The 19,078-nt window shown below is 40.0% G+C and overlaps 1 protein-coding gene across 1 annotated transcript; it reads right to left on the reverse strand.

The window, feature by feature from the left end:
• Positions 1-1,174: 1,174 nt before the first annotated feature.
• LOC145899523 (nitric oxide synthase 1-like) lies at positions 1,175-18,860 on the reverse strand. The gene is made up of 30 exons (XM_082988365.1): positions 18,722-18,860; positions 17,315-17,425; positions 15,560-15,712; positions 14,476-14,680; positions 14,037-14,136; positions 13,719-13,867; positions 13,310-13,472; positions 13,088-13,179; positions 12,632-12,773; positions 12,310-12,449; positions 11,091-11,262; positions 10,800-10,901; positions 10,077-10,271; positions 9,889-9,974; positions 8,894-9,038; positions 8,553-8,657; positions 7,635-7,696; positions 7,291-7,425; positions 6,667-6,841; positions 5,889-6,033; positions 5,254-5,332; positions 5,080-5,189; positions 4,931-5,014; positions 4,543-4,715; positions 3,867-4,077; positions 3,480-3,567; positions 3,288-3,409; positions 3,046-3,194; positions 2,469-2,663; positions 1,175-2,393 (listed from the first exon to the last, which is right to left on the reverse strand). The coding sequence occupies exons 1-30, from the start codon at positions 18,858-18,860 to the stop codon at positions 2,286-2,288; spliced, it is 4,035 nt and encodes a 1,344-aa protein (XP_082844491.1). The 3' UTR covers positions 1,175-2,285.
• Between the last annotated feature and the right edge of the window lie 218 nt (positions 18,861-19,078).

Below are 19,078 nucleotides of genomic sequence, written 5' to 3' on the forward strand. Positions count from 1 at the left end.
CAAAAACAACGCAACTCGGCACGGCGATCTTCGGCGAAGAGAAAAACTTGTCAGTAGTAATTAGGGCGTACGAGCGGAGCGAAAGGTTATTTTTGGATGCAACAAGATACCCGATGGTATTACGCGTTTGTGTACATGATTTATTCATGCCTTTCCAGCGAGTTTGTTCTCGGGTACTACGCAAGGGTGTTGACATTAAGTAGCCGCTTGCATGAGCGTCATTAGTGTTCGCGTTCGATAAATTTGCCGAAACAGTTTCCAGCTTTTTTAGGCGAAGGGATTTCTTCTTCTTTAAGCCTCGTCGCGTCACTGTTCTGTGTGAACGGGTTTTTATATATCTGCCCTTGGAACGTAAACGTGTGCATTAAGTTTTTTTTTAATTCTTTACGTCAACAAATGTGTCAAAATGTTTGTTTTTGAGGTAAGATATTCATGTTTTCTTCAAAACTCATCTTGAAGTAATCATACAATGTATTTGCACACGGAAACGTAAGGTGAAAACACACTTTATAAAACAATCTTTAGGCATACGGTGTCATCTTCAATCACTGACCTTCTGGTATAAAAAAGAACGTATATATTGTATTCAACCAACGTTTCATCTTCCATTCAACAAGACTTGATCGGGGTTATCACAGACGAAAAAATTTAAGACCGCTTTATTTCAAACACACGCCTTGAATTGGACAACTGCCAACTACTCTGGGATGGTTTACTTTATTGGAAACGTGGCATTTTTCGTTTTCATTACAACAAAGTAACATAAAAACAAAGCTGATATGTTGTTAATCATTGGTAAAGTTCGATACGTCTACCAATGATTAACAACATATTAGCTTTGGCTTTCCTCTTTAAAATAGTTAACTCCAAATTTTTTGCACCCAGGTGACATAAACATTACCAATATTTCTGTTAGTTTCCAAAAAGGAGCAAAAATGGCCTTAAACGGTGAAAAGTCGTATGTGAAACCTTACCTTAACGAAGCCTAAGTGGTCTGATTTTACGCTGCAAGACACTTACTTGAACTTAGTTGGTATATTATCGGTGTGTTCAAATTCAATTCTTTTCAACAAGCGTAAGGTACAAATAATGAATTTCGTTTAAATTCCCATAGCAGAAACACAAATTTATTGAATCATTTAGAAAATTTTAAATTGCGATTTTCAAGCTGTCGGTTTTGTAGCTACATATATTGCCCATATATTGTCAATCTCTCACCACATTACAAAAACAAATGTATACAGCTTGCGCCATCTAACGACGAGGTCGTGATTGATAAGAGTTTGTTTTCAAGCAGAGCGATGTGTGTCGACTGATGTCACATATTTCATCGCTTGATATTGATCGTGACAAAGTTGGATCCAAGCACCTGCGAAAAAGGTGTTCCTCGTACCGGTAATTAGGATATTCGTGTACGACATTCCCGTTAACGTAAGCACCATCGCCCGCACATCCGCGCTGTGGGATTACCAGATCCCACTCTTGCCATAACCGGCTTGCGGTAAAGGTTATTATTGCACCTCACATGTTTTCCCGGGGTTTGCTTGAATGCATTTAAAGGTATGTGCATGGTTATTGTAAATATCAGGAGTTTTGTTTTTGGTATAGGTTGGTAAGTTAATACGCTACGAAAAGATACGCCTGTTGGGATATTACGGTCTATTGTGAAAAAATAACATTAATCAAAGTTTGGAAGTAAATAATTTATAACCTTACACTGATCGTCTAACTAAAATTTTATATTTAATAAGTCTGGTTGCTTCTGTAATCCACACAGAGAATAATTAGGGGCAACATTTACCTACAAAGCAGAGGTAAGAATGAAATTTCTATGCATGACTACGTGGCGACCATGAAAACTCTTTTCAGCGAATGTAATGCTGTATGTCATTCGCTTGATATATCGCATCAAAATGTTTGGTATTTACAACGACAAAAATTTGACATATAGTCGCAACAATGAAATACATAAAATACAAATTGCAATTCCAAAAAGTGCTGCAGTCTAAATGTAAAAGTGCTTTGAAACGATTGCTAACACCACATGCCACATGTTGGTAAAAATTGTCAAGTTGTTTGAGAAAACTAGACAGAAAGGCGCAAAGAAAATCTTTTTTTGTTACCTGATAATGGTAGAGCAAACAAATGGAGAAAAAAGCAGGCAATGCACTGGAACAAAAACTTGGTTTGCCCGTGGATGTGTTTTGCTTCAGTGCATCAATATTGGTCCATAACTGTTGTCTCGGAAGTGTGCAAGTGCTTACGGGTTGTAACTGTTTTTTTTATCAGTTTCCATTTGTTGACATTGACCTGTTTCGCTTACGAATTGACTCGCTGACTTCGTAGGTGCGCAGAGTGATGCCGAAAATATCCTCGTGGTAACGCTCCTCGGTCTTACAAATGAGACAAGTTTTAAAAATCAACACAGAAACACAGTCATTTTAACTTCTTGCTTTTCGCACATATACCTTCATGAGGGCAACGCACTTCTTAGCTTCTTCCGGCGACATGTTACCCTTCTCCTTGATCACGTTCACAAGCGCTTTACTGACGTCGGCCGACATAGTGACGTCACCGCACACGTAAAAATGCCCGCGGTTCGTGATGATGCAATCGTACACGAAATCAGCAACCTCATTGCTAATGACGTGCTGAACGTATTTCTGCGCAAAAGAGGCACTTTAAATTAACACCTACAAGATTCCTAACTTTTGGAACAAAATATTTATCATGAACTGTCACACACAATGACGTTTGCTAAATATAGAATAAAAATAGGCAGCCACTCCCGCTGCGCACGGAACCAGTGACTTAAAAGGTCATCTTGTGCCGAAAGAGAATTTTGGTCAGCTTCTGTGACATACAGCAGTTCAGAAAGTCGCCCTAACGCCCAAAATGTCATCCTAGGTTGGTGATTAGTCACCAGGGGAAATGTTTCTACGTGTTTCATCAGAAGATAATTGTCGCCGCTTTGCATTGAATAAAATGTCAGTTTATGTCAAAATAAAAAAAATTGGTTCGGATATCAATAGGCCTGGAAATAACCTTTGGCACCCCTTCCAATCGGGAGAAGGCGGTATGAGCGTGCGTCAATGCGCCAAGAGACATCGCTCTTTGCACCTCGTCTTTGTACAGGTGGTCTTGGTCTGGGTGGCGACAGCCGAACAACAGCGCCATCGTGCGCTTACTTTTATCTGAAATATACACGGTTTAAGTCAAATTTACCGGGTCCTTGCTTGGTGCTAAAAAACGTCACTGTGGTTAAACAGTAGCGATGATTTACTAACTTTCTGGAGTAGTTTCGTGAATTCTTTGTTGCCAGAAACTTCGAAAAGGTGCGATTCCCGTTCCGGGGCCGACCAGAACGCACGGAAGATTGTCATCTTCGGGCAAATGAAAAGCGGGCGCACTAAGTTACAAGCAAATAACATGTTACACAAATGTCACGTACATGAGGAGATGACCAAAGTTGAACTCACGGTCGAATAAAGCAGGGAATAACTTCATCTCCCGAAATGTTGTCCAAATAGTTGGAGCAAACTCCGTGGTGTAAAGGTCCTTCGCCACCTTAAAGTTTATTGCAAGGGTCTTATAATACAGCTTTTTTTGTTAAGAATACTTGGACCGTTTAACTCGTACATGCTATTTACGTCAGTGACCTCGTGGCCTTAGCTGGATCAATGCAACGTTTTCTTATCCCATTTGACGTTTTTGAAAGCATGACCATAACATATTCTTGCAAGCACTTATGTTTTCTTATACTTTATCTTAATATACCCACTGTCGTTGCAATAACCCTTCCCAAAAGCCAGTGTAACGTAAACAGTTACGTGCCTTGCTAAGCAAATATAAAACAATTGAAATACCTTTAGTTCTGTAGCTTACAACACTAATGGTGCAGTGAATCTCGTTTGGGTGTACAGCAGGTGAACTGCTTATTGAATAATAGCGACATTGTAGCAGGGGTAGCTGACTCATCAGAAGTTGTGGTTCGACTTTAATCGACTGAAATTCTTCAAACACCTCGACCAGATTGGGAACATTTTGAAACTTCCAATCCTCGTATTCGGATTTACCCTGAGAATATGAACGGAATGTTATTTTACGCAATGTGTAAATGAAACGTAAAAGAACGGTGGGCATCACCGATGCCTTTATGGGGTTGCATTGAAATATATAAATGGGAAACTGTTATGGAGTTAACAAAATTAGAAAATTTAAGTATTGTTTTCAGAAAATTGTGAAACGGTACATTTTTTGATTATTTGAAACAACGTTGCAGATTGAAGTCAACTGGTTATTGTAAACATAGAAATTCGTTTTCGCCTGCACGACCATTCTTAGTTCTGTTTCAAATTATTAACTTCCTATCCTAATAAATTGCTGTCGTTGGTAGAAAGACATTGTTCATTAGAGGGCTTGATTCTGGCACAATTAAGAAACCAGCGTTACTTTCCTGTCGATAATTAATGCACCGATCTGTCGGTGCAGTTACCTTTACCGCCTCTGCCAAAATGCAAAATGACCAACACCAACTTATACCTCACTGAGTAGTTCCAATTGAATCCTGTCTTTATCGTTGTCGGCGCAGTCGGCAAGTAGGCGAAGAAGTTTGGGAGTGGGAGGTGTAGTTATGTCCAGATATCTGGAAAAGGCGGTCCACATTGTGCAAACCGGTAGGCGCACGTCGGTACACCACGACTCACTCACCATCCCTAAATATCACGGAACGACTTAACTACGATCTACATACTACAATAGTATTCAGTTTGACTGGAGATAATTTCTAATACAATATTTCACCAATAGGATTTCAAATACAATATATACATATGTCATCATAAAACACAATGGGTGGATTTAATTTACTGAAGTGATTCACGTGGCGATTTTAACACTGAAAACGTTTATAGCTGATATTATATTTTACCGAGTTTGTTTTTTGTTTTCTTGCAAAATTCAAGCTGAACTAATGTGTTTTCTTCCGGTGCGTCCCTCAAACGCATAAGAAGATCTGTAAGTAAAAAATTGGTGTCATTAATTTTTTATGCAAAAAATAGTTTTTGAGCTACGTTATACCTTTGACAAGCTTTGGGTCATTGCACGGGTAAATGCCCAAGTGGTCTCCCGGCTTGAACTGCAGTAGTTTTGAGTTTTCGGTGTCCAACTCCACCTTAATCGTTGATCGACTGAACAGTTTCCCAGAGTTAAATTCAGCAAAGTGAAATTAGGGTATCAGGAAAGGGGTTTTACCTGGACAGCTCCGATTGTAGGTTATTTCTCCGAATCAATTTGCACGGCGACAATTTTTTACGGTGGAGTTTGCTTAACACTGCAAATAAACGTATTATTAGTTTAATAAACTATTTCGCCGATAACTTTCTCAGACCGTGTTGTTTGTCACTGGCGTGGTCATATGGTCCCTCCCAAAGTTAAAATAGTTGGAACCTTGCGTTTTTTATGTGACTTAGGTTTCTTGAAATAATTGGCACTATTCGTTTTTCTGCTTTGTCAGGCACTGCTCGGTATACCAAACGTTTGACTCGCCCGAACCTCTTAACTACTCGACCCCAACCTACATTTTGGACTGGCTATGTCACCGAAGAGATTGCAGCACGAAAGTGTTAGTGCAAAAAACTTTGAACATGTGCGATTTCAGTGCACAAAAAACGAAGCACGAACTAATATTTTGCAAATGTCGGCACTTGTTTGATTTGGCCTTAAAGAGACCTTTTTAAACAGTCTCACGTGGAAGTCGGTTGGTAATCGGATTATGTGAAGGCGCGGATTAGCTTTAGAAGCGAAACTGTGTCGCCTAAACGTGGTCAGACTAAAACAAAACGGCTTTCGACTGTGTTGAATCACCGGCTCCAAATTGAGTCACGTACCGTCAATGAATTGTTGTTCATCCATGTCGGGCGGCTGAACTGTCACTCGAAACATGGACCTTTCATACTGCGGAACTGTGAGTGACGAACTGGCCTGCGACACGTCCGTGCCATCACCTGTTACGCAAAAGGTGTCACAGGCGGTCTGAAAAACAAATATTATGATGTTAAAAAAAAATTTTTAGTGTTCGGTCTGATCACAATATGCTCTATGTTATCTGATCATTACGCAAATAATTCTCAATTCATTAGATTCACAGGCTTCGCAGCCAAGGCATTGCAGCCAAGCAGGATCAGCCACTTTTCCGGACAAGTTGGAGCGACATCTGAAAAATCAAGCTCCCGGTGAGGTTTGAACTCAAGACCCTGGGCTAACCAAGCCAAAAACCCTACGAACTGAGCCACAGGAGCTCAGTGGTTTCACGGGGTATATTGTGGCAAGGTACACCTGTGCGCAAGCGCATAACTTGTCAGGCTACCTTTACATACGTAGGGGATCTCCACCACCGTGATCAGACAACGCTGCTTTCGCATAGCAAGGCATCGCCCCACTGCGCAGGATGAGAATACGAGAACTGAGATCGCCAAAAATATAAAGGGCCTGCGCAGTGGGGCGATCCTGTTCTTATTCTTAATTATTACGCAAGTTGTTTCTGCTGTGCAGTTTAAATGGAATTGATGGAAAAAGGAACATCAATAAAAGACAATGTTTTTTACCGAAAACAGACAACTTTCGCTGCTGCACGCAAACACATTCTTACAACAGTACATATCTCACCTTGTAAACTTCCGTTGCCCAGGTTTGAAAACTCTCTTCCTGTCCACATAGTTCGTCTCCTTCTCCAATCTCCAGCAATCTCTCACCTTCCATTTCACCAAACAAACTGTCAATTGCGTGGGCAAAGGCGCAAAAGTTGGGATAGGCGCGCGAACCCAACCCGAACACCGAGAACCTGCCATCAGAAAATGTTTTTATTCTTTGGGAAGCTTGTTATAAACCGATGGCCACAAAACGGTTTGTTGTTTGGTGCAAGATGTTGCAAACTGCAAACTATGCGAAGCTGTGATTATAAAATATTTATTAGTTTTAATTATAATTTTGTAGCAATAAAGAATTACGTCCATATTGATGTAAATTCATATGTCACGTGAATATGTTAAGATCTCAACAACAGGTAATTAAATTTGAGTATTTAAAAAATCTACACAGTTTTACATTTAAATTGAATGATTATTATAAAATGGTTGAATTTGATTTTGCAAATTAATTGTTCATCCAGTTTATAAATGATGCATTTTTATGATTTCAATTAACCGCAATACGACATCCTCAAGTGTTCATTATTTTCATTCAACAGTATTTTTTGCCAAGTGACGTTCCTTTGTAATATATATCTCTTACTTGACGTTGGCAAGCGGGCCCTGGCTATCAGTGCCGAAACTATCTCTGCTGGTAAGCTTAGACCGCTTGGCTGAGGAGCGGCGATCGGTTGGGGTGCACGTCGGCACGCTTTTGAACCGCTTCCAATTCGTTATTCTTGAAAAATAAAAGAGAAAAACATTTGCACGTATGCGTATTACGTGATAGGACGTGACATCCATGTAGTATTTAGTGGAGGGTGCCTTGTGTCTTATTTGCCTTGTGTTTGTGAAATTGTTTTTGCAGCTTTTTTTCATGCACAAAATCAACACTGCAAGCGTGAGAAATTACGTCAATTCATAAAGATGCTCAAACTGTGAACTTACTTCACTCCCAGGTCCGTGCTCTTGTGCGTCTGGTTCATTTTCTGCAGCGACTCGGCAAACGTCTATTTCATAGTTTGATATTGTAACACATACTGATCACAATACAACATTACTAAATGTTACTAATTGGGGGACAATCAGTTGTAAAATTAAGCTGTAACGGTCGGTACGTAGTTCCAGTAAACGCATTGTTGCCGACAAGCAGACAAGAAGCCAATGTTTGGCAAGAATTCGATGCCTAAATTTTGAATTTATTCATTATTTGAGTAAATTACATCTATAGTTTGCGAAAACACATTGGTTTATTTTACCGCATTAATTCAATTGCTTCGGTAAGAATTTGTTTTTACTTCCACCACTGGCGCCATCACTTAAAATCGAAAGTGGTGGCAACAACCAAACAGCAAAAAAAAACCTTACACAGTTGCATGCGAGGAAAAAAAATGGTCTGCGCTGGTGTCCAACAAAACAAGCACTTCTGTTCCCATATCAATCATTATCAATAGTTTCGAAACCCGTGGGCGCCACTTAAAAAGCCTCTTGTGTGTTTTGGTGACGTGTAGTTTCGAAAAGCTACGTTGGGGATTTTGAAAGGTTGTTTGGATCACGAATAATGGTACTTCCCAGAGTTTTGCGGTAGTGCACAAGAGGAAAAAACACTTGTCTACCAGTATGTAACTTACAGCTGTCCCACGGTCGTTATATCTACATTTGTTTAGTCATCTGGCTTGGCTTTGACTGCAAACAGACCCACAGTCTTATTTGTCCTGCCTAAAAGTTCATAGTTTTTCGTAGATATGGCCTTTGAAACAGGTTTGGCAAATTACACAACTGCAAATTTCTAATTCGTAAGTTGCCTAAAGGTTCATTTCATGTTACTTCTGACAAATCAATGTCGGTTAAAAGTGATGTGCGTACCTCGGCATTTCCTGGCGGATCCCCGTTACCAAAAGTACTCGTTACCACGAGAACGAGGGTTTCGTATTCCATTTTCCACATTTCGAACTCATCCATGGCATAAACCTGCACGATAAACGTGACAACTTATTACACCTAAAACCGTTATAAGACGGATACACAAGGAAAGTTTCTTGAAAAAGGTTTTGCTCAGGAAAGTATTCTCATTAGTTTGTTTATAATCTTAATGTCTTTCGCACCTAGGTGTCTAGTTATGTAATACAAAACCGTTCGCATAAATATCGTGGATAAGGCCAAGTCTAAGTATTTTTGAGTTTATAAAACTTACGACACACCCATACCTTAGCGTCAAAGGCGTGATTAAAGATTTCTTGAAGAGTCTTGGCGTAGTCGTACGACTTCCCCGTCTCGGTTCCGTACAAAATAGTGGCTTTAATGCGACTCGCCATCGCTTTTGTCATCATTGTTGAAGTCAACAGCACTGACCTGTGAAACGTCGCGCCAAATAACAGTAACGTAATATTGCCACGAATGAAAAGGTTTGTCACTGCTTGAACCTCCTGAACGAACGCGTGAAGAGAGGGCTAAGCTTTAGCTAAGCCTTTCACGTATTACCCACGTTTAGGTTCTGACGTCAAACGCAAAAGAACAGCTTTGCAAAGAAACTTGGAAACGAGTGTATGGTAATGGGACAGCAATTTCCAATTGTTGTAATCGTTTAAATCAATTTGTTTAAGGGCCTCAATGTTTTAAGAAATAAGCAATGACATCAGGTGTAATATTCTTTACATATTTTTATGTGCGTTTACTCTACCAAGCCGAAACTAAAAAACTGAACAAAAAATGGAAAATGGCTCGTAAACTCTACGAGCGGTTGTGGTCAACAGACCTATAGTTTTTTCAAATAGTTACTGCGTTTATTCCAAGACCAGTTATAAGTCAGTGCAGGGGTAAGTAAAAACACTTTGCAAACAATGCAAGTCTACGCAGGAGACAGACAGTACCCAAAATAACTAGCCAGGATAACAGTTCAAGAGCAGACTGCGTGGTTTCTGGATGATTAACCAACTGGAAATACGATAGGCCTGTGGGGAACAAAAGTGACTAGAAATTTAGAAAAGCAAAACGTTCTGTCGAGAATTGGTGAATGCAGAAGACCACTAAAATTTACGCCATTATTGAAAGTTAAAGTAATGGAAACCCTGCAAACAATCAGTTTTGTGTATTCGTATAGGATTGGGTCACATTTGTCACATGATGGCCATTATTTTTTCAGTTGTATTGCATGCACCACGTGCATTTAATCAATAAAAGAGTTGAAAAACACAAGACTTACTTTGCTAGTTCCCTAAAGTTAATCTTTTTCTTGGTCTTGCCAAACTGCGCGTTGTTCTTCCATTTGTAATACTTCCACGGGTCCGGCTACAGATACAAAATGTTTGTAACTTCGCCCATGTATCGAAAATGTATCGCCCATGCGGCGTTATACCCCATGTATGTAAAGCATGGTTTAGTCTTGCTAACCTGATAAAGGCAAGCGGGGTTCAACATGTAGTTGATGATCTCCTGGTGAAATATGGGCGTCGCGCTGCCAGAAATCGGAGGAACCAGCCACACCCAGTCTCCAGGGCAACCTCCACGTAGACGCAATTCATTGGAGTAATGTTTCATGAAGGATTCCGTTGCGGTGTGGTGGTCCATGATTGTCACGTTGTCCGACTTCAAAACACCATAGGTTCAATGATATTGTGACCAAGTAAAGGTGGCCAGTTAGTGGTAAAATGTTGGTCTCGTGAATGTTGTCTGTTTTACATTATAGCGAGTAATAACGATATATTTTATACAACAGTAGTTCTCTATAGAGGCGTCTGCATAGAATGCATTTAAGAGATGTGAAACCCGTGAGATAATTCCGAAATGACTAAAACTTATATTTTTACACTAAGTCACCAATTGTATTTGGGCAAACAAAATAATAATTAATGACTTTATCTGTTTTTGTACCAGCGTGTTGTGACAACAAGAGCGTTCGAAGTCCGTATAAGGCCCTTCAGCCAAAACATGTAACGTCCCTGAATTACAAGAAGATTTGCTAGTTACAAGCGTTCGTATATTGCGAGGGACTGAGTGTGCACCACGATAGTATATCAACGTATGACAGAGTTAACCATCGGTAAATCTAAAACACACGCCATTTTACAGGAAGGCTGTTAGAAGTTCGGTAACAGAAGGCAGCGAAATTTTCACCTGAAAACTGTGCAAAACAGCAATGTTCATGTCAAGAAGGGCCGTGTCTTTCCACAGCGACGAAGACTTTCGAATGTCCAATCCCATTTTCTTGGCCACTTCCTATAAGAAAATAACAGTTTAGTCTAAAACATCACTGAAACATGAAATATATCACATGAAACATTTTGAGTTACAGGTATACATAACTGCACTGCACACTGAACCAGCGCATTGAACGTACAGTGAGCATAGTGATGCGTAGTATGGAACAAATTTGCGTCAAACATATCACGAGGAATGCAGACATACCGGCAGAACGTTGTAGCGCTGTAGGTCACAAAGGTCGCGTGCTATTTCTGTTCCCATGAACCAGCCGTTAAACGGGACGCCGGGAAACATCACGCCCCCGATGTCAATTGCAATATTGGAAACTGCCGGGACTGCGTACCACTTGAAACCCATATCCTTGAACCATTCGTACCTACAAGAAAAGCACTGTTATAGTGGTGCTGTGGAATTGCATGTTTGTGCATGCTAAAAAATGGATATGTGTAAAGTTGTACAGGCGTTGGAACAAGTTTGTTCGTTAGGCTGAAACGTATAGAGAATTAGTTTGCTCTGGTCCTGTCAACGTAATGAGATTATGAGTACGTACTTGGCATTTGTTGATTGAATAGACTAAAGTTGATGCGGAACCGCGTAACGTTCCTTACAACATCGCGTTACAGCACTCATGATCGACGTAAAATTGACAAAAAATATTATGTACCGCTGTTTCTGCGTTAAATAAACCTTAACTAGAGGTCGGCGGGTTCAAAAAATTTTCTCATTTAATGATACTGTTGCTTCAAATCGGCAAAACAGAACTTCTTTTTGTTTGGAGGAGTAGTGTAAAACTAAAATGTGATGCTGGATCAAAATTGATGTTATTTTTCGGGACGGAGGGCCGATGACATTGGTCACTTTATTTTATAGGTGAATAACACAGTTGGCGTATTTAATTGAACTATATTTTCAATGAGAGAGTTGGTTTGACACATTTTTGCATTTGCTTTTAACAGTTTTGAAACTGCGATAAAACCGTTTCGGTGAATAATCTGTCACATGATTGCATCATGACACACACATTTAATGTCAATATTACTCATCGGATTGCCAGTTTTAATTTCGTGAACTTTCTACAGCCCGCGGGAGCTGTGGCACCCAACCTCTTTTTGGCGCATGGCTCCCTGGAGGAATATTTTGACTGCCCGTTTTCTTGAAACACTGCTGGCAGGCACCGGTACTGTACATATTGCTTTATGCCAAAGGCCGGTAACAAACGGTCTGCCCAAGCCCACAGCGTCTTGACAAATTGCAGTGAACATTATGAACAGCGAATAGAATGATTTTGTCAGTGAAAAAAAGCCCCGCCCGCTGATTCTTAGCCAAGTTTGTCTTTGGCGCATGATTGGGGAAAGGTTGCCGACATCTGCTTCATACAAACACCGTGTGCCAAAAAGCATAGACACCAAAGAGAAACACCCACCTTGGGTGGCGCAGTTGGACTTCAAGGACGAGGTCTGCTGAAAGCTCGTACATATCTGGGTCTTCTCCATTCGCTTGAAGCAGCAAGGGCAGCAAGTCGAAACGACCTCCTTTTCCCTTCCAACCCAACCTTTCGCAAATCTAATAAAGGCAGAGAAAAACGTTCACACGCAGTAATTTCAGAAGTTTTTCGCTGGCTTGTTACCCAACAACATCGTGATATTTTACTACCGTTGAACTTATAGTCCGTTATCTTGGTTGAAAACCACTGCCGTATCAAATTTCAGGAGTTTATTAGAAGAGAAACAATGTTGACAGAACACCTGCGTGAATTCCACATTGGCTGGATCTCCTACAACACTGCCGTCGGCTTGTCGATATCCGGCATAACGTATGAGCTGGTTGTTCCACACACGAAACTCAGTGCTCAAGTCCACACGAGGCGGAAAGAACGTTACACACGACCTGAAACAAACAACAACCTGTTTATACTTATGGTACAACACGCATGTATAGGACGTTAAGTACTAAACATTTGAAGAACGTTTGTCGCCTATGTTAAACATGATATTGGCCTTACGTATTAGGATGTGAAAAGCCAACACCGCAAACGCTATGTTTCTTACCTATTGACATTATGTTTTTCAAATATATTAATTGATATACCGAACTCATCTCCAGGTCATAAAACTATACAGCAAGGGGAACATCCGTATATGTAGGTTAAGCGTTTTGTTGACTCAAGTTGACTCAAGCCCGCACAGGAGAATGTCACTTGCCTGATATTTCCTTTGTTCGTGGCGAACTTTAGGTGAGTGCATATTGCCTCGAACATCTCTATTGTAGAAGTAATATGACGGTAGTCGAACACCTGATGCAAAGTAAAAGGTAACAGGGTTTTGCACCATAATCTCAGTTGACGAAGAACATGCATCAGTTGACGATAAAAAACGTTTTGGATAGTTACTATCTTCAAAAAAGCGATAGTGAAAATATAAAACCTGTAATTTGTTCCATTGAATGCGGCCTACGCACCGTGGTGCATTCCTCCAGGCCGTTTTGGCTCCAAAAATGAGCTCATTTGGCGTAAGTTTGTACGTTCCTGTTTGGTCGATGGAATCAAGCACTTCGGCCAAGCGAGTTTTGTGGGCCTCCGACTTGTCTCTGCAAAAAAGGCACTCATTTAAGTCAGGGACGGATCCAGAAATATTCTCTGACGAAGGGCGTGTTCCAAAACTTATATTGTGACGCAATAAGGCATTTTAGACGTATTTAGTTTCATCAACACTTTTTTATGACTTATATGAGGCGTTTTTACCTATTCAATTTTACGACCATAGAACAATGTTAACCCGATGGCAATAAAACCAGCCACCACCCATCATGTTATTGTTTTGCTCACGTATTCACCTTTTCATTGATTCAAAGTACTGTTCGATGAACGACTCTGCCAAACTCTTTATCTCATCCCGTGTCCTCTTTTGCTTCGTAGGGTCAAACATCATGTGACTGGGCGTCATGACGCTCCCCTTGCATTGGTTCGCCGCGCAAGTATTCACCTTTGTCAAAAAGACAAAATGTCCCAATCGTCATTGTGTATGCACCGCAATGTAGAATGTGCCAATGGTCAAGAGAGCAAAAAACGTATTATTGGTTCTTAGAAGTTAACTAGCTGCAGATAGTACAATAAAATGCGACACGAAGCGAATCACTCAACTGGTTACATACCGGACATGCTTTTGCGAAAAGGGTGTCGCGTTGCACTTGATCAGTTTCCCAGTTTCGCACAAGCGCGAATTTGGTTGAGGTTGACTCTGCAACGGGGCATCTGCAATACAAAACGGCGCATTTTGTTGTTTCACTTAAATGCCAAGTTTAATTTGTAACTATAGTTACGGACTACATAACTATTACCTCACATAAGTTACGAGAGATTACTTGGATTAACACTGTTTGTCAAACAAAACAGTATTAAAAGCCAGAGGCTTTCACGTTGTATGTTTAGGATATAACATACCGTTGGCACAATTGCGTGGAATTTAATTCTCATTATTTAACTAAACCAAGAGAAATCCACATTTATCCAATAGTGTTACCTATATTCCATTTTTAAATACCTTCTGAGATATATTTTCAAACTTAATCACCACAAAAAGCTTAAGCTTACCCGTTTGCCTTTCCGGTCATCTTCTGATCTTCCGGCATTGTTGTCTCAATTGCATTCACTTTGCCATTGACAAGTGAGCTTTGTTGATTTGCTGCTCTGCTTTTCAAAACAGCTTCTCCTTTTTTCTTTGGGGTTTCGTCGTTGCGTTTAATGACAACGTCCTCTCTGCTGCAACCCAGCGGCGGCTGTCGTTCACTTATTGCAGCTTTGAAATATTAGAATTGTAAACTTTGGAGAAGTAAAAAGGCTGTTTGTAACATAAATATCTGTTCTTTTAGAATAAATTAAAAACAAATGATCAATTCCTACAATATTTATTGCTGCTTCTTAACTGACACAAGAATGACCAAAGGTTTAAAACACATCTGTGTTCAGGAAATTTATCTTTCGTAATATCCGCTCCAGTTTCTTTGCCGACTAGATTACACTAAATTGTGCGCAAGAGACGTTTTCTGATTTATCACACCTTGCATGTGCATCCTCAACTCTTTTTTTATATGCTTGTTTATCACTGTGATCACACATTCTCACGTAGTTCAGTCTATAAATGGCTCGCTGCACACGGTACCCTGCCAACATTGCGAGGTACCATCCAATAAGTATGTACGACCGGTAAACAATGTTTAGTCGCTTAAACCGAAGTTAATGATTACTTCAGACTGTGATTATCCAGCTGCTAATTTCTACACGATAATTGGAAAGGTTAACTTTACCGAAAACAAACGCGGTGTTGCAGAGATGGCAGGATTAGAATAATAAATTGCAATATGCCTGGCAGCAACACGATTTTCAGGATTAGACTATTTCAACTTACCAACCTGCTTTGTGGTGTCTTACAGTGCTTAGAGCAACTAAACCTTAACATACGTAACCGTTCAGAAGTCACAACAAAAGAAACTAATCTGTACTATTTGTAAACAAACTGAGTAACTGCAGCAAAATAACAAATAGAAGTATCAACGATTTCGGGCACATTAACTGTGGGCATCCTTCGTGAAAACAAATATGACCGCATCGCATTCCGGTACTGCGACACTTGTGCGCGGTTTAAATGAATTGACCCGCACTCAAACATTCCGCATACCTGCCGTCCGTTGCCCAGCAACAGGACTGGACGTTTTCTCAGTGACCCTCACTGTTCGGGGCTTAGCGTTGTGACAAAAAGTGGTTTGGAGGCGTGTTGTGTAGCCATCGGGACCCTGAAGCAGCAGCACAGCCTTACTTCCTACAGGAACACCTGCACAAATGAACAAAACACTACTGATGTCACAAATGCTTTTACAGCACTTTACTGCACGTTATGCGATATTTTTCACAGGCCAGCTGGCACGTTTCCGGCCTAATAAGTTTGATGGAAGCCGCCGCAGAAGCGTGACACGATAAAGTTGTTTTTCATGCGTTGTGCTGACGTTTGTCAACAGCAAAAAATGCACGCAAATGTCAGTGTTTTTAGTTCGTCACCAGTAAACATTTCCAAGGTTTCATGAACAAATGCCCTCAAAGATATTAACAATTAAAATACAGATAAATTAAGAAGTCAAATGCAAATGTTTAAAACGCGAAGATGAGTAACGACAGCTAAATGTTTGTTTTCATTTTCCGGTTATGGACCTCCTGATAAAATCCACTGAACTTTGAATTCTGATGGGTTAATTTTATTTTTCGTGTCTGCCGTTATAATTTTTTGGTTCGCTGCCACAAGCGAACGTGGCAGCTCTCCGGTTATTGCGTCAAAAAACGAAAGGTGACTTTTCAGTTTTGATTGTAAAATGATAAAATAACGCATTCATGTTGGCTATATCTATTTCAGTCCTATTGGTTGGCAATTACTAATGCGGTCGGTTAAATTTAATAATATCAAAAAACTGCAAAGCTATTGCTGACATATAAGATTGCCTTTCAATACACTTCACATGCATGTAAGTTCGATGCGCACAAAAACAACCTAACAAATTGTTAAGACAAACAAATTAGTCAGATAACTGCTCTGAAAATCATTTGCAAACGTTTCGATTGTATTTACAATCATTGTCAATGCAAATGAATTTCAGAGCAGTTATGTGGGCTATCTTGTTTGTCTAAACGATTTACAAAGCCGCTTTACAAAAATCTGATTTACTCTTTCAGACAACCTCACAGCCCTCTTGCAATTTTACACGAAAATTTGTCTTCCGGCGATGTGTTGTCTACATCGCCTTAAATCCAATGATTTGCTTCACTGATTCACGAAGAGATAACGATGAGGATAGACGTCAAAACATGACGCTCCAGTTTCAATGACAGGCATCGGTGAGAAAATAATATCTGCCTTATAGCGTTGCTGAGTAAGTGTAAAAAGCGGCAGCCGAAACCAAGATGAAAAAGTTTGAAGGGTTGCATGTGGTAAATGAGAGAGTTTAAAGAGCGTATAAGGCACCCGTGACTTGAATGTGGTAAATAATAACAGGGAGGTATTTCGTTCCTGATAAGGTTGTAATCAATTGCCCTCGATAATGTAATTAATCGAATACCCTCTTTAAGTTAACAAAAAAACTTGCTGGAAGAAACACAAATATATAAAACTAACCCCCTTAGCAGTTTCCTATAGTTAACAATTAACAGTGATTTAGTGACACTGTAAATAGTGATCGGGCAAAGAGATTTTATAACGGGACTGAATATCTCAAGAAATGGGCACACAGGCTAAAGGTATGTAGATTCGGTTTTGATGACGCCTAATAAATTGCTTATTTTGCTAAATAGTAAAAATAGAGAGACAATAAGTTCTGGTTTGCAAGTTCCGAATACCTAAAATATGTTTTTGCAAAATACATGAAAGTATGAAAGTATTTCAGCTTACCCCTTAGCTGTTGCAGCGCTTCACGGTATGGAATGTTTGTAAGATCGACCTGGTTGACCGATAACACGATGTCCCCAACTTTGATAATGCCGTTTTCGTAAGCCGAACCACCTGAAAAGCAAAAGCAAGGTGTGGTGTACCTTATTTTTTCCCGTGTAGCAAGCAACATAATTTCGTTTTATGCGAGGACAAGTCAAACTGTCAGCGAAGTCATACGCAAATGTATCTACCCTTACCTTGCTTTCCAAACTCGAATAAAAAGGTGTTGTACCTTTACACAAGTGCGTGGCAAACTACAGCAGAAAATATGCGAAAAGGACACGAACTAGAGACCAATATGCGTTGCCGACGATAACCAACCACTGAATGAAGCGTGACTTTCGCTTTTGTTGTAGCACTCTGACCTTGTGGCAGATCCCCTGGAGTTTTATTCGCTCTCCTTCGTTTCATTTATTTCGAAAACGATGATTCAACAGAAAAACAAACATAAATGTGGTCATGAGGTCGCAGAAACTTTATTTGGCTTCACCCGAAATCAAGTGACTTATTTGTTTTTGAGGTTTTAATAAGCGAGGTGCATTTGTGTGCCTTGATTAATTAACGGACGATTAATACAACTATGCAAACGTTACATCATAAATCACCATACCTGGCAAACATTTGATAATGTATTGAGACAGAAGTGATTCATCGAGGCGTTAGTTGTGGTTAACCATAAGCAAGTCATCACTGCGCGTATTAAACTATATCTCCAAATAATTACGTTTGACCATCGAAATACTTTGTAATCGATCCCTAGTTCGCAATAAGACATATCGATTCCAATAAATAAAACGTTCAGGCCACCTCGTCTGCAATAAATATTATCCATGTCTCCCAAACTCAATCCAACTACATGTCGTTAGTTTGTAAAATATTCTAACATAGGCAATAGGGTATTTATTGTTTTGGTGGCTATTCAGCTGACAAAACCGTCACCAGTAACCAAGCTGGACAGATATGAGATCCAATAGGTCGAAACATTGGCCCTATCTGCAGTTAATCAAATAAGTTTATTTTGCGCTATAACTTTGGACGTATCCGAATAATCGTCAATGCAGACAGAAAATGGCATCGCCGCCGAAAAAAACGATTTTAAATTAAAAAAAGTTGTTTTTTATGATTCCACAAAACAGAGTGTTTTTTTTGCAGAGGTTCATATTTTTGCACCCAGTCGCACCGAGATGTTCTAGTTGCGACGGGTCGTTGTGCCCATCTAGATTGCCAACGTAACCCCCCCAAAACGAAAACAAATGTAACATTTTCGTGATATTGTTTAAAGGCGTTTTGCGCTCTAAAATGCAAAGTTATCACGCTGTTTTACGTGAACTCACAAAGAAATGTCTTGTAACAAAATCTGACACCTACCTTTGGCGATTTCGGAGACCACCACGCATGGTTTCACCTTCCTGTCCTTGACCAAAAATCCGAGGCCGTTGGATTGGCGTTTGGTGATCACCACCGATATAATGTTCGGCAAGATGTTGTACGTTTGATCACGTACCATGGTTGTTGTTCAGAATAATCAGTACTGTATAAACCTCGCCTGTCTGTCGACGTGACCATTAAATCACGACAAAGTGAAAAAAATAAATAAAATTAGAACGTAGGTAAAACGCAAACGTTGAAATGAATGAATTATTAACTGACGGACAAAGTGCGCCAGATTTTGGGTACAATTTAATCCCATGACCGTTCGACGGAATCTGATCTGAGTGAACGCGG

Source organism: Ascidia mentula, chromosome 4 (genome assembly GCF_947561715.1).
Source record: "Ascidia mentula chromosome 4, kaAscMent1.1, whole genome shotgun sequence".
NCBI lineage: Eukaryota > Metazoa > Chordata > Ascidiacea > Phlebobranchia > Ascidiidae > Ascidia > Ascidia mentula.

Excerpts from the sequence above, each read along its gene's own strand:
- LOC145899523 (XM_082988365.1), bottom strand. The coding sequence starts at position 18,860 with ATGGTACGTGATCAAACGTACAACATCTTGCCGAACATTATATCGGTG. Across the intron at positions 15,713-17,314 it reads AGCGCTGCAACAGCTAAGGG|GTGTTCCTGTAGGAAGTAAG; the intron begins GTAAGCTGAAAT and ends TCATTTGTGCAG. Across the intron at positions 13,868-14,036 it reads TTTTCGCAAAAGCATGTCCG|GTGAATACTTGCGCGGCGAA; the intron begins GTATGTAACCAG and ends TTTTTGACAAAG.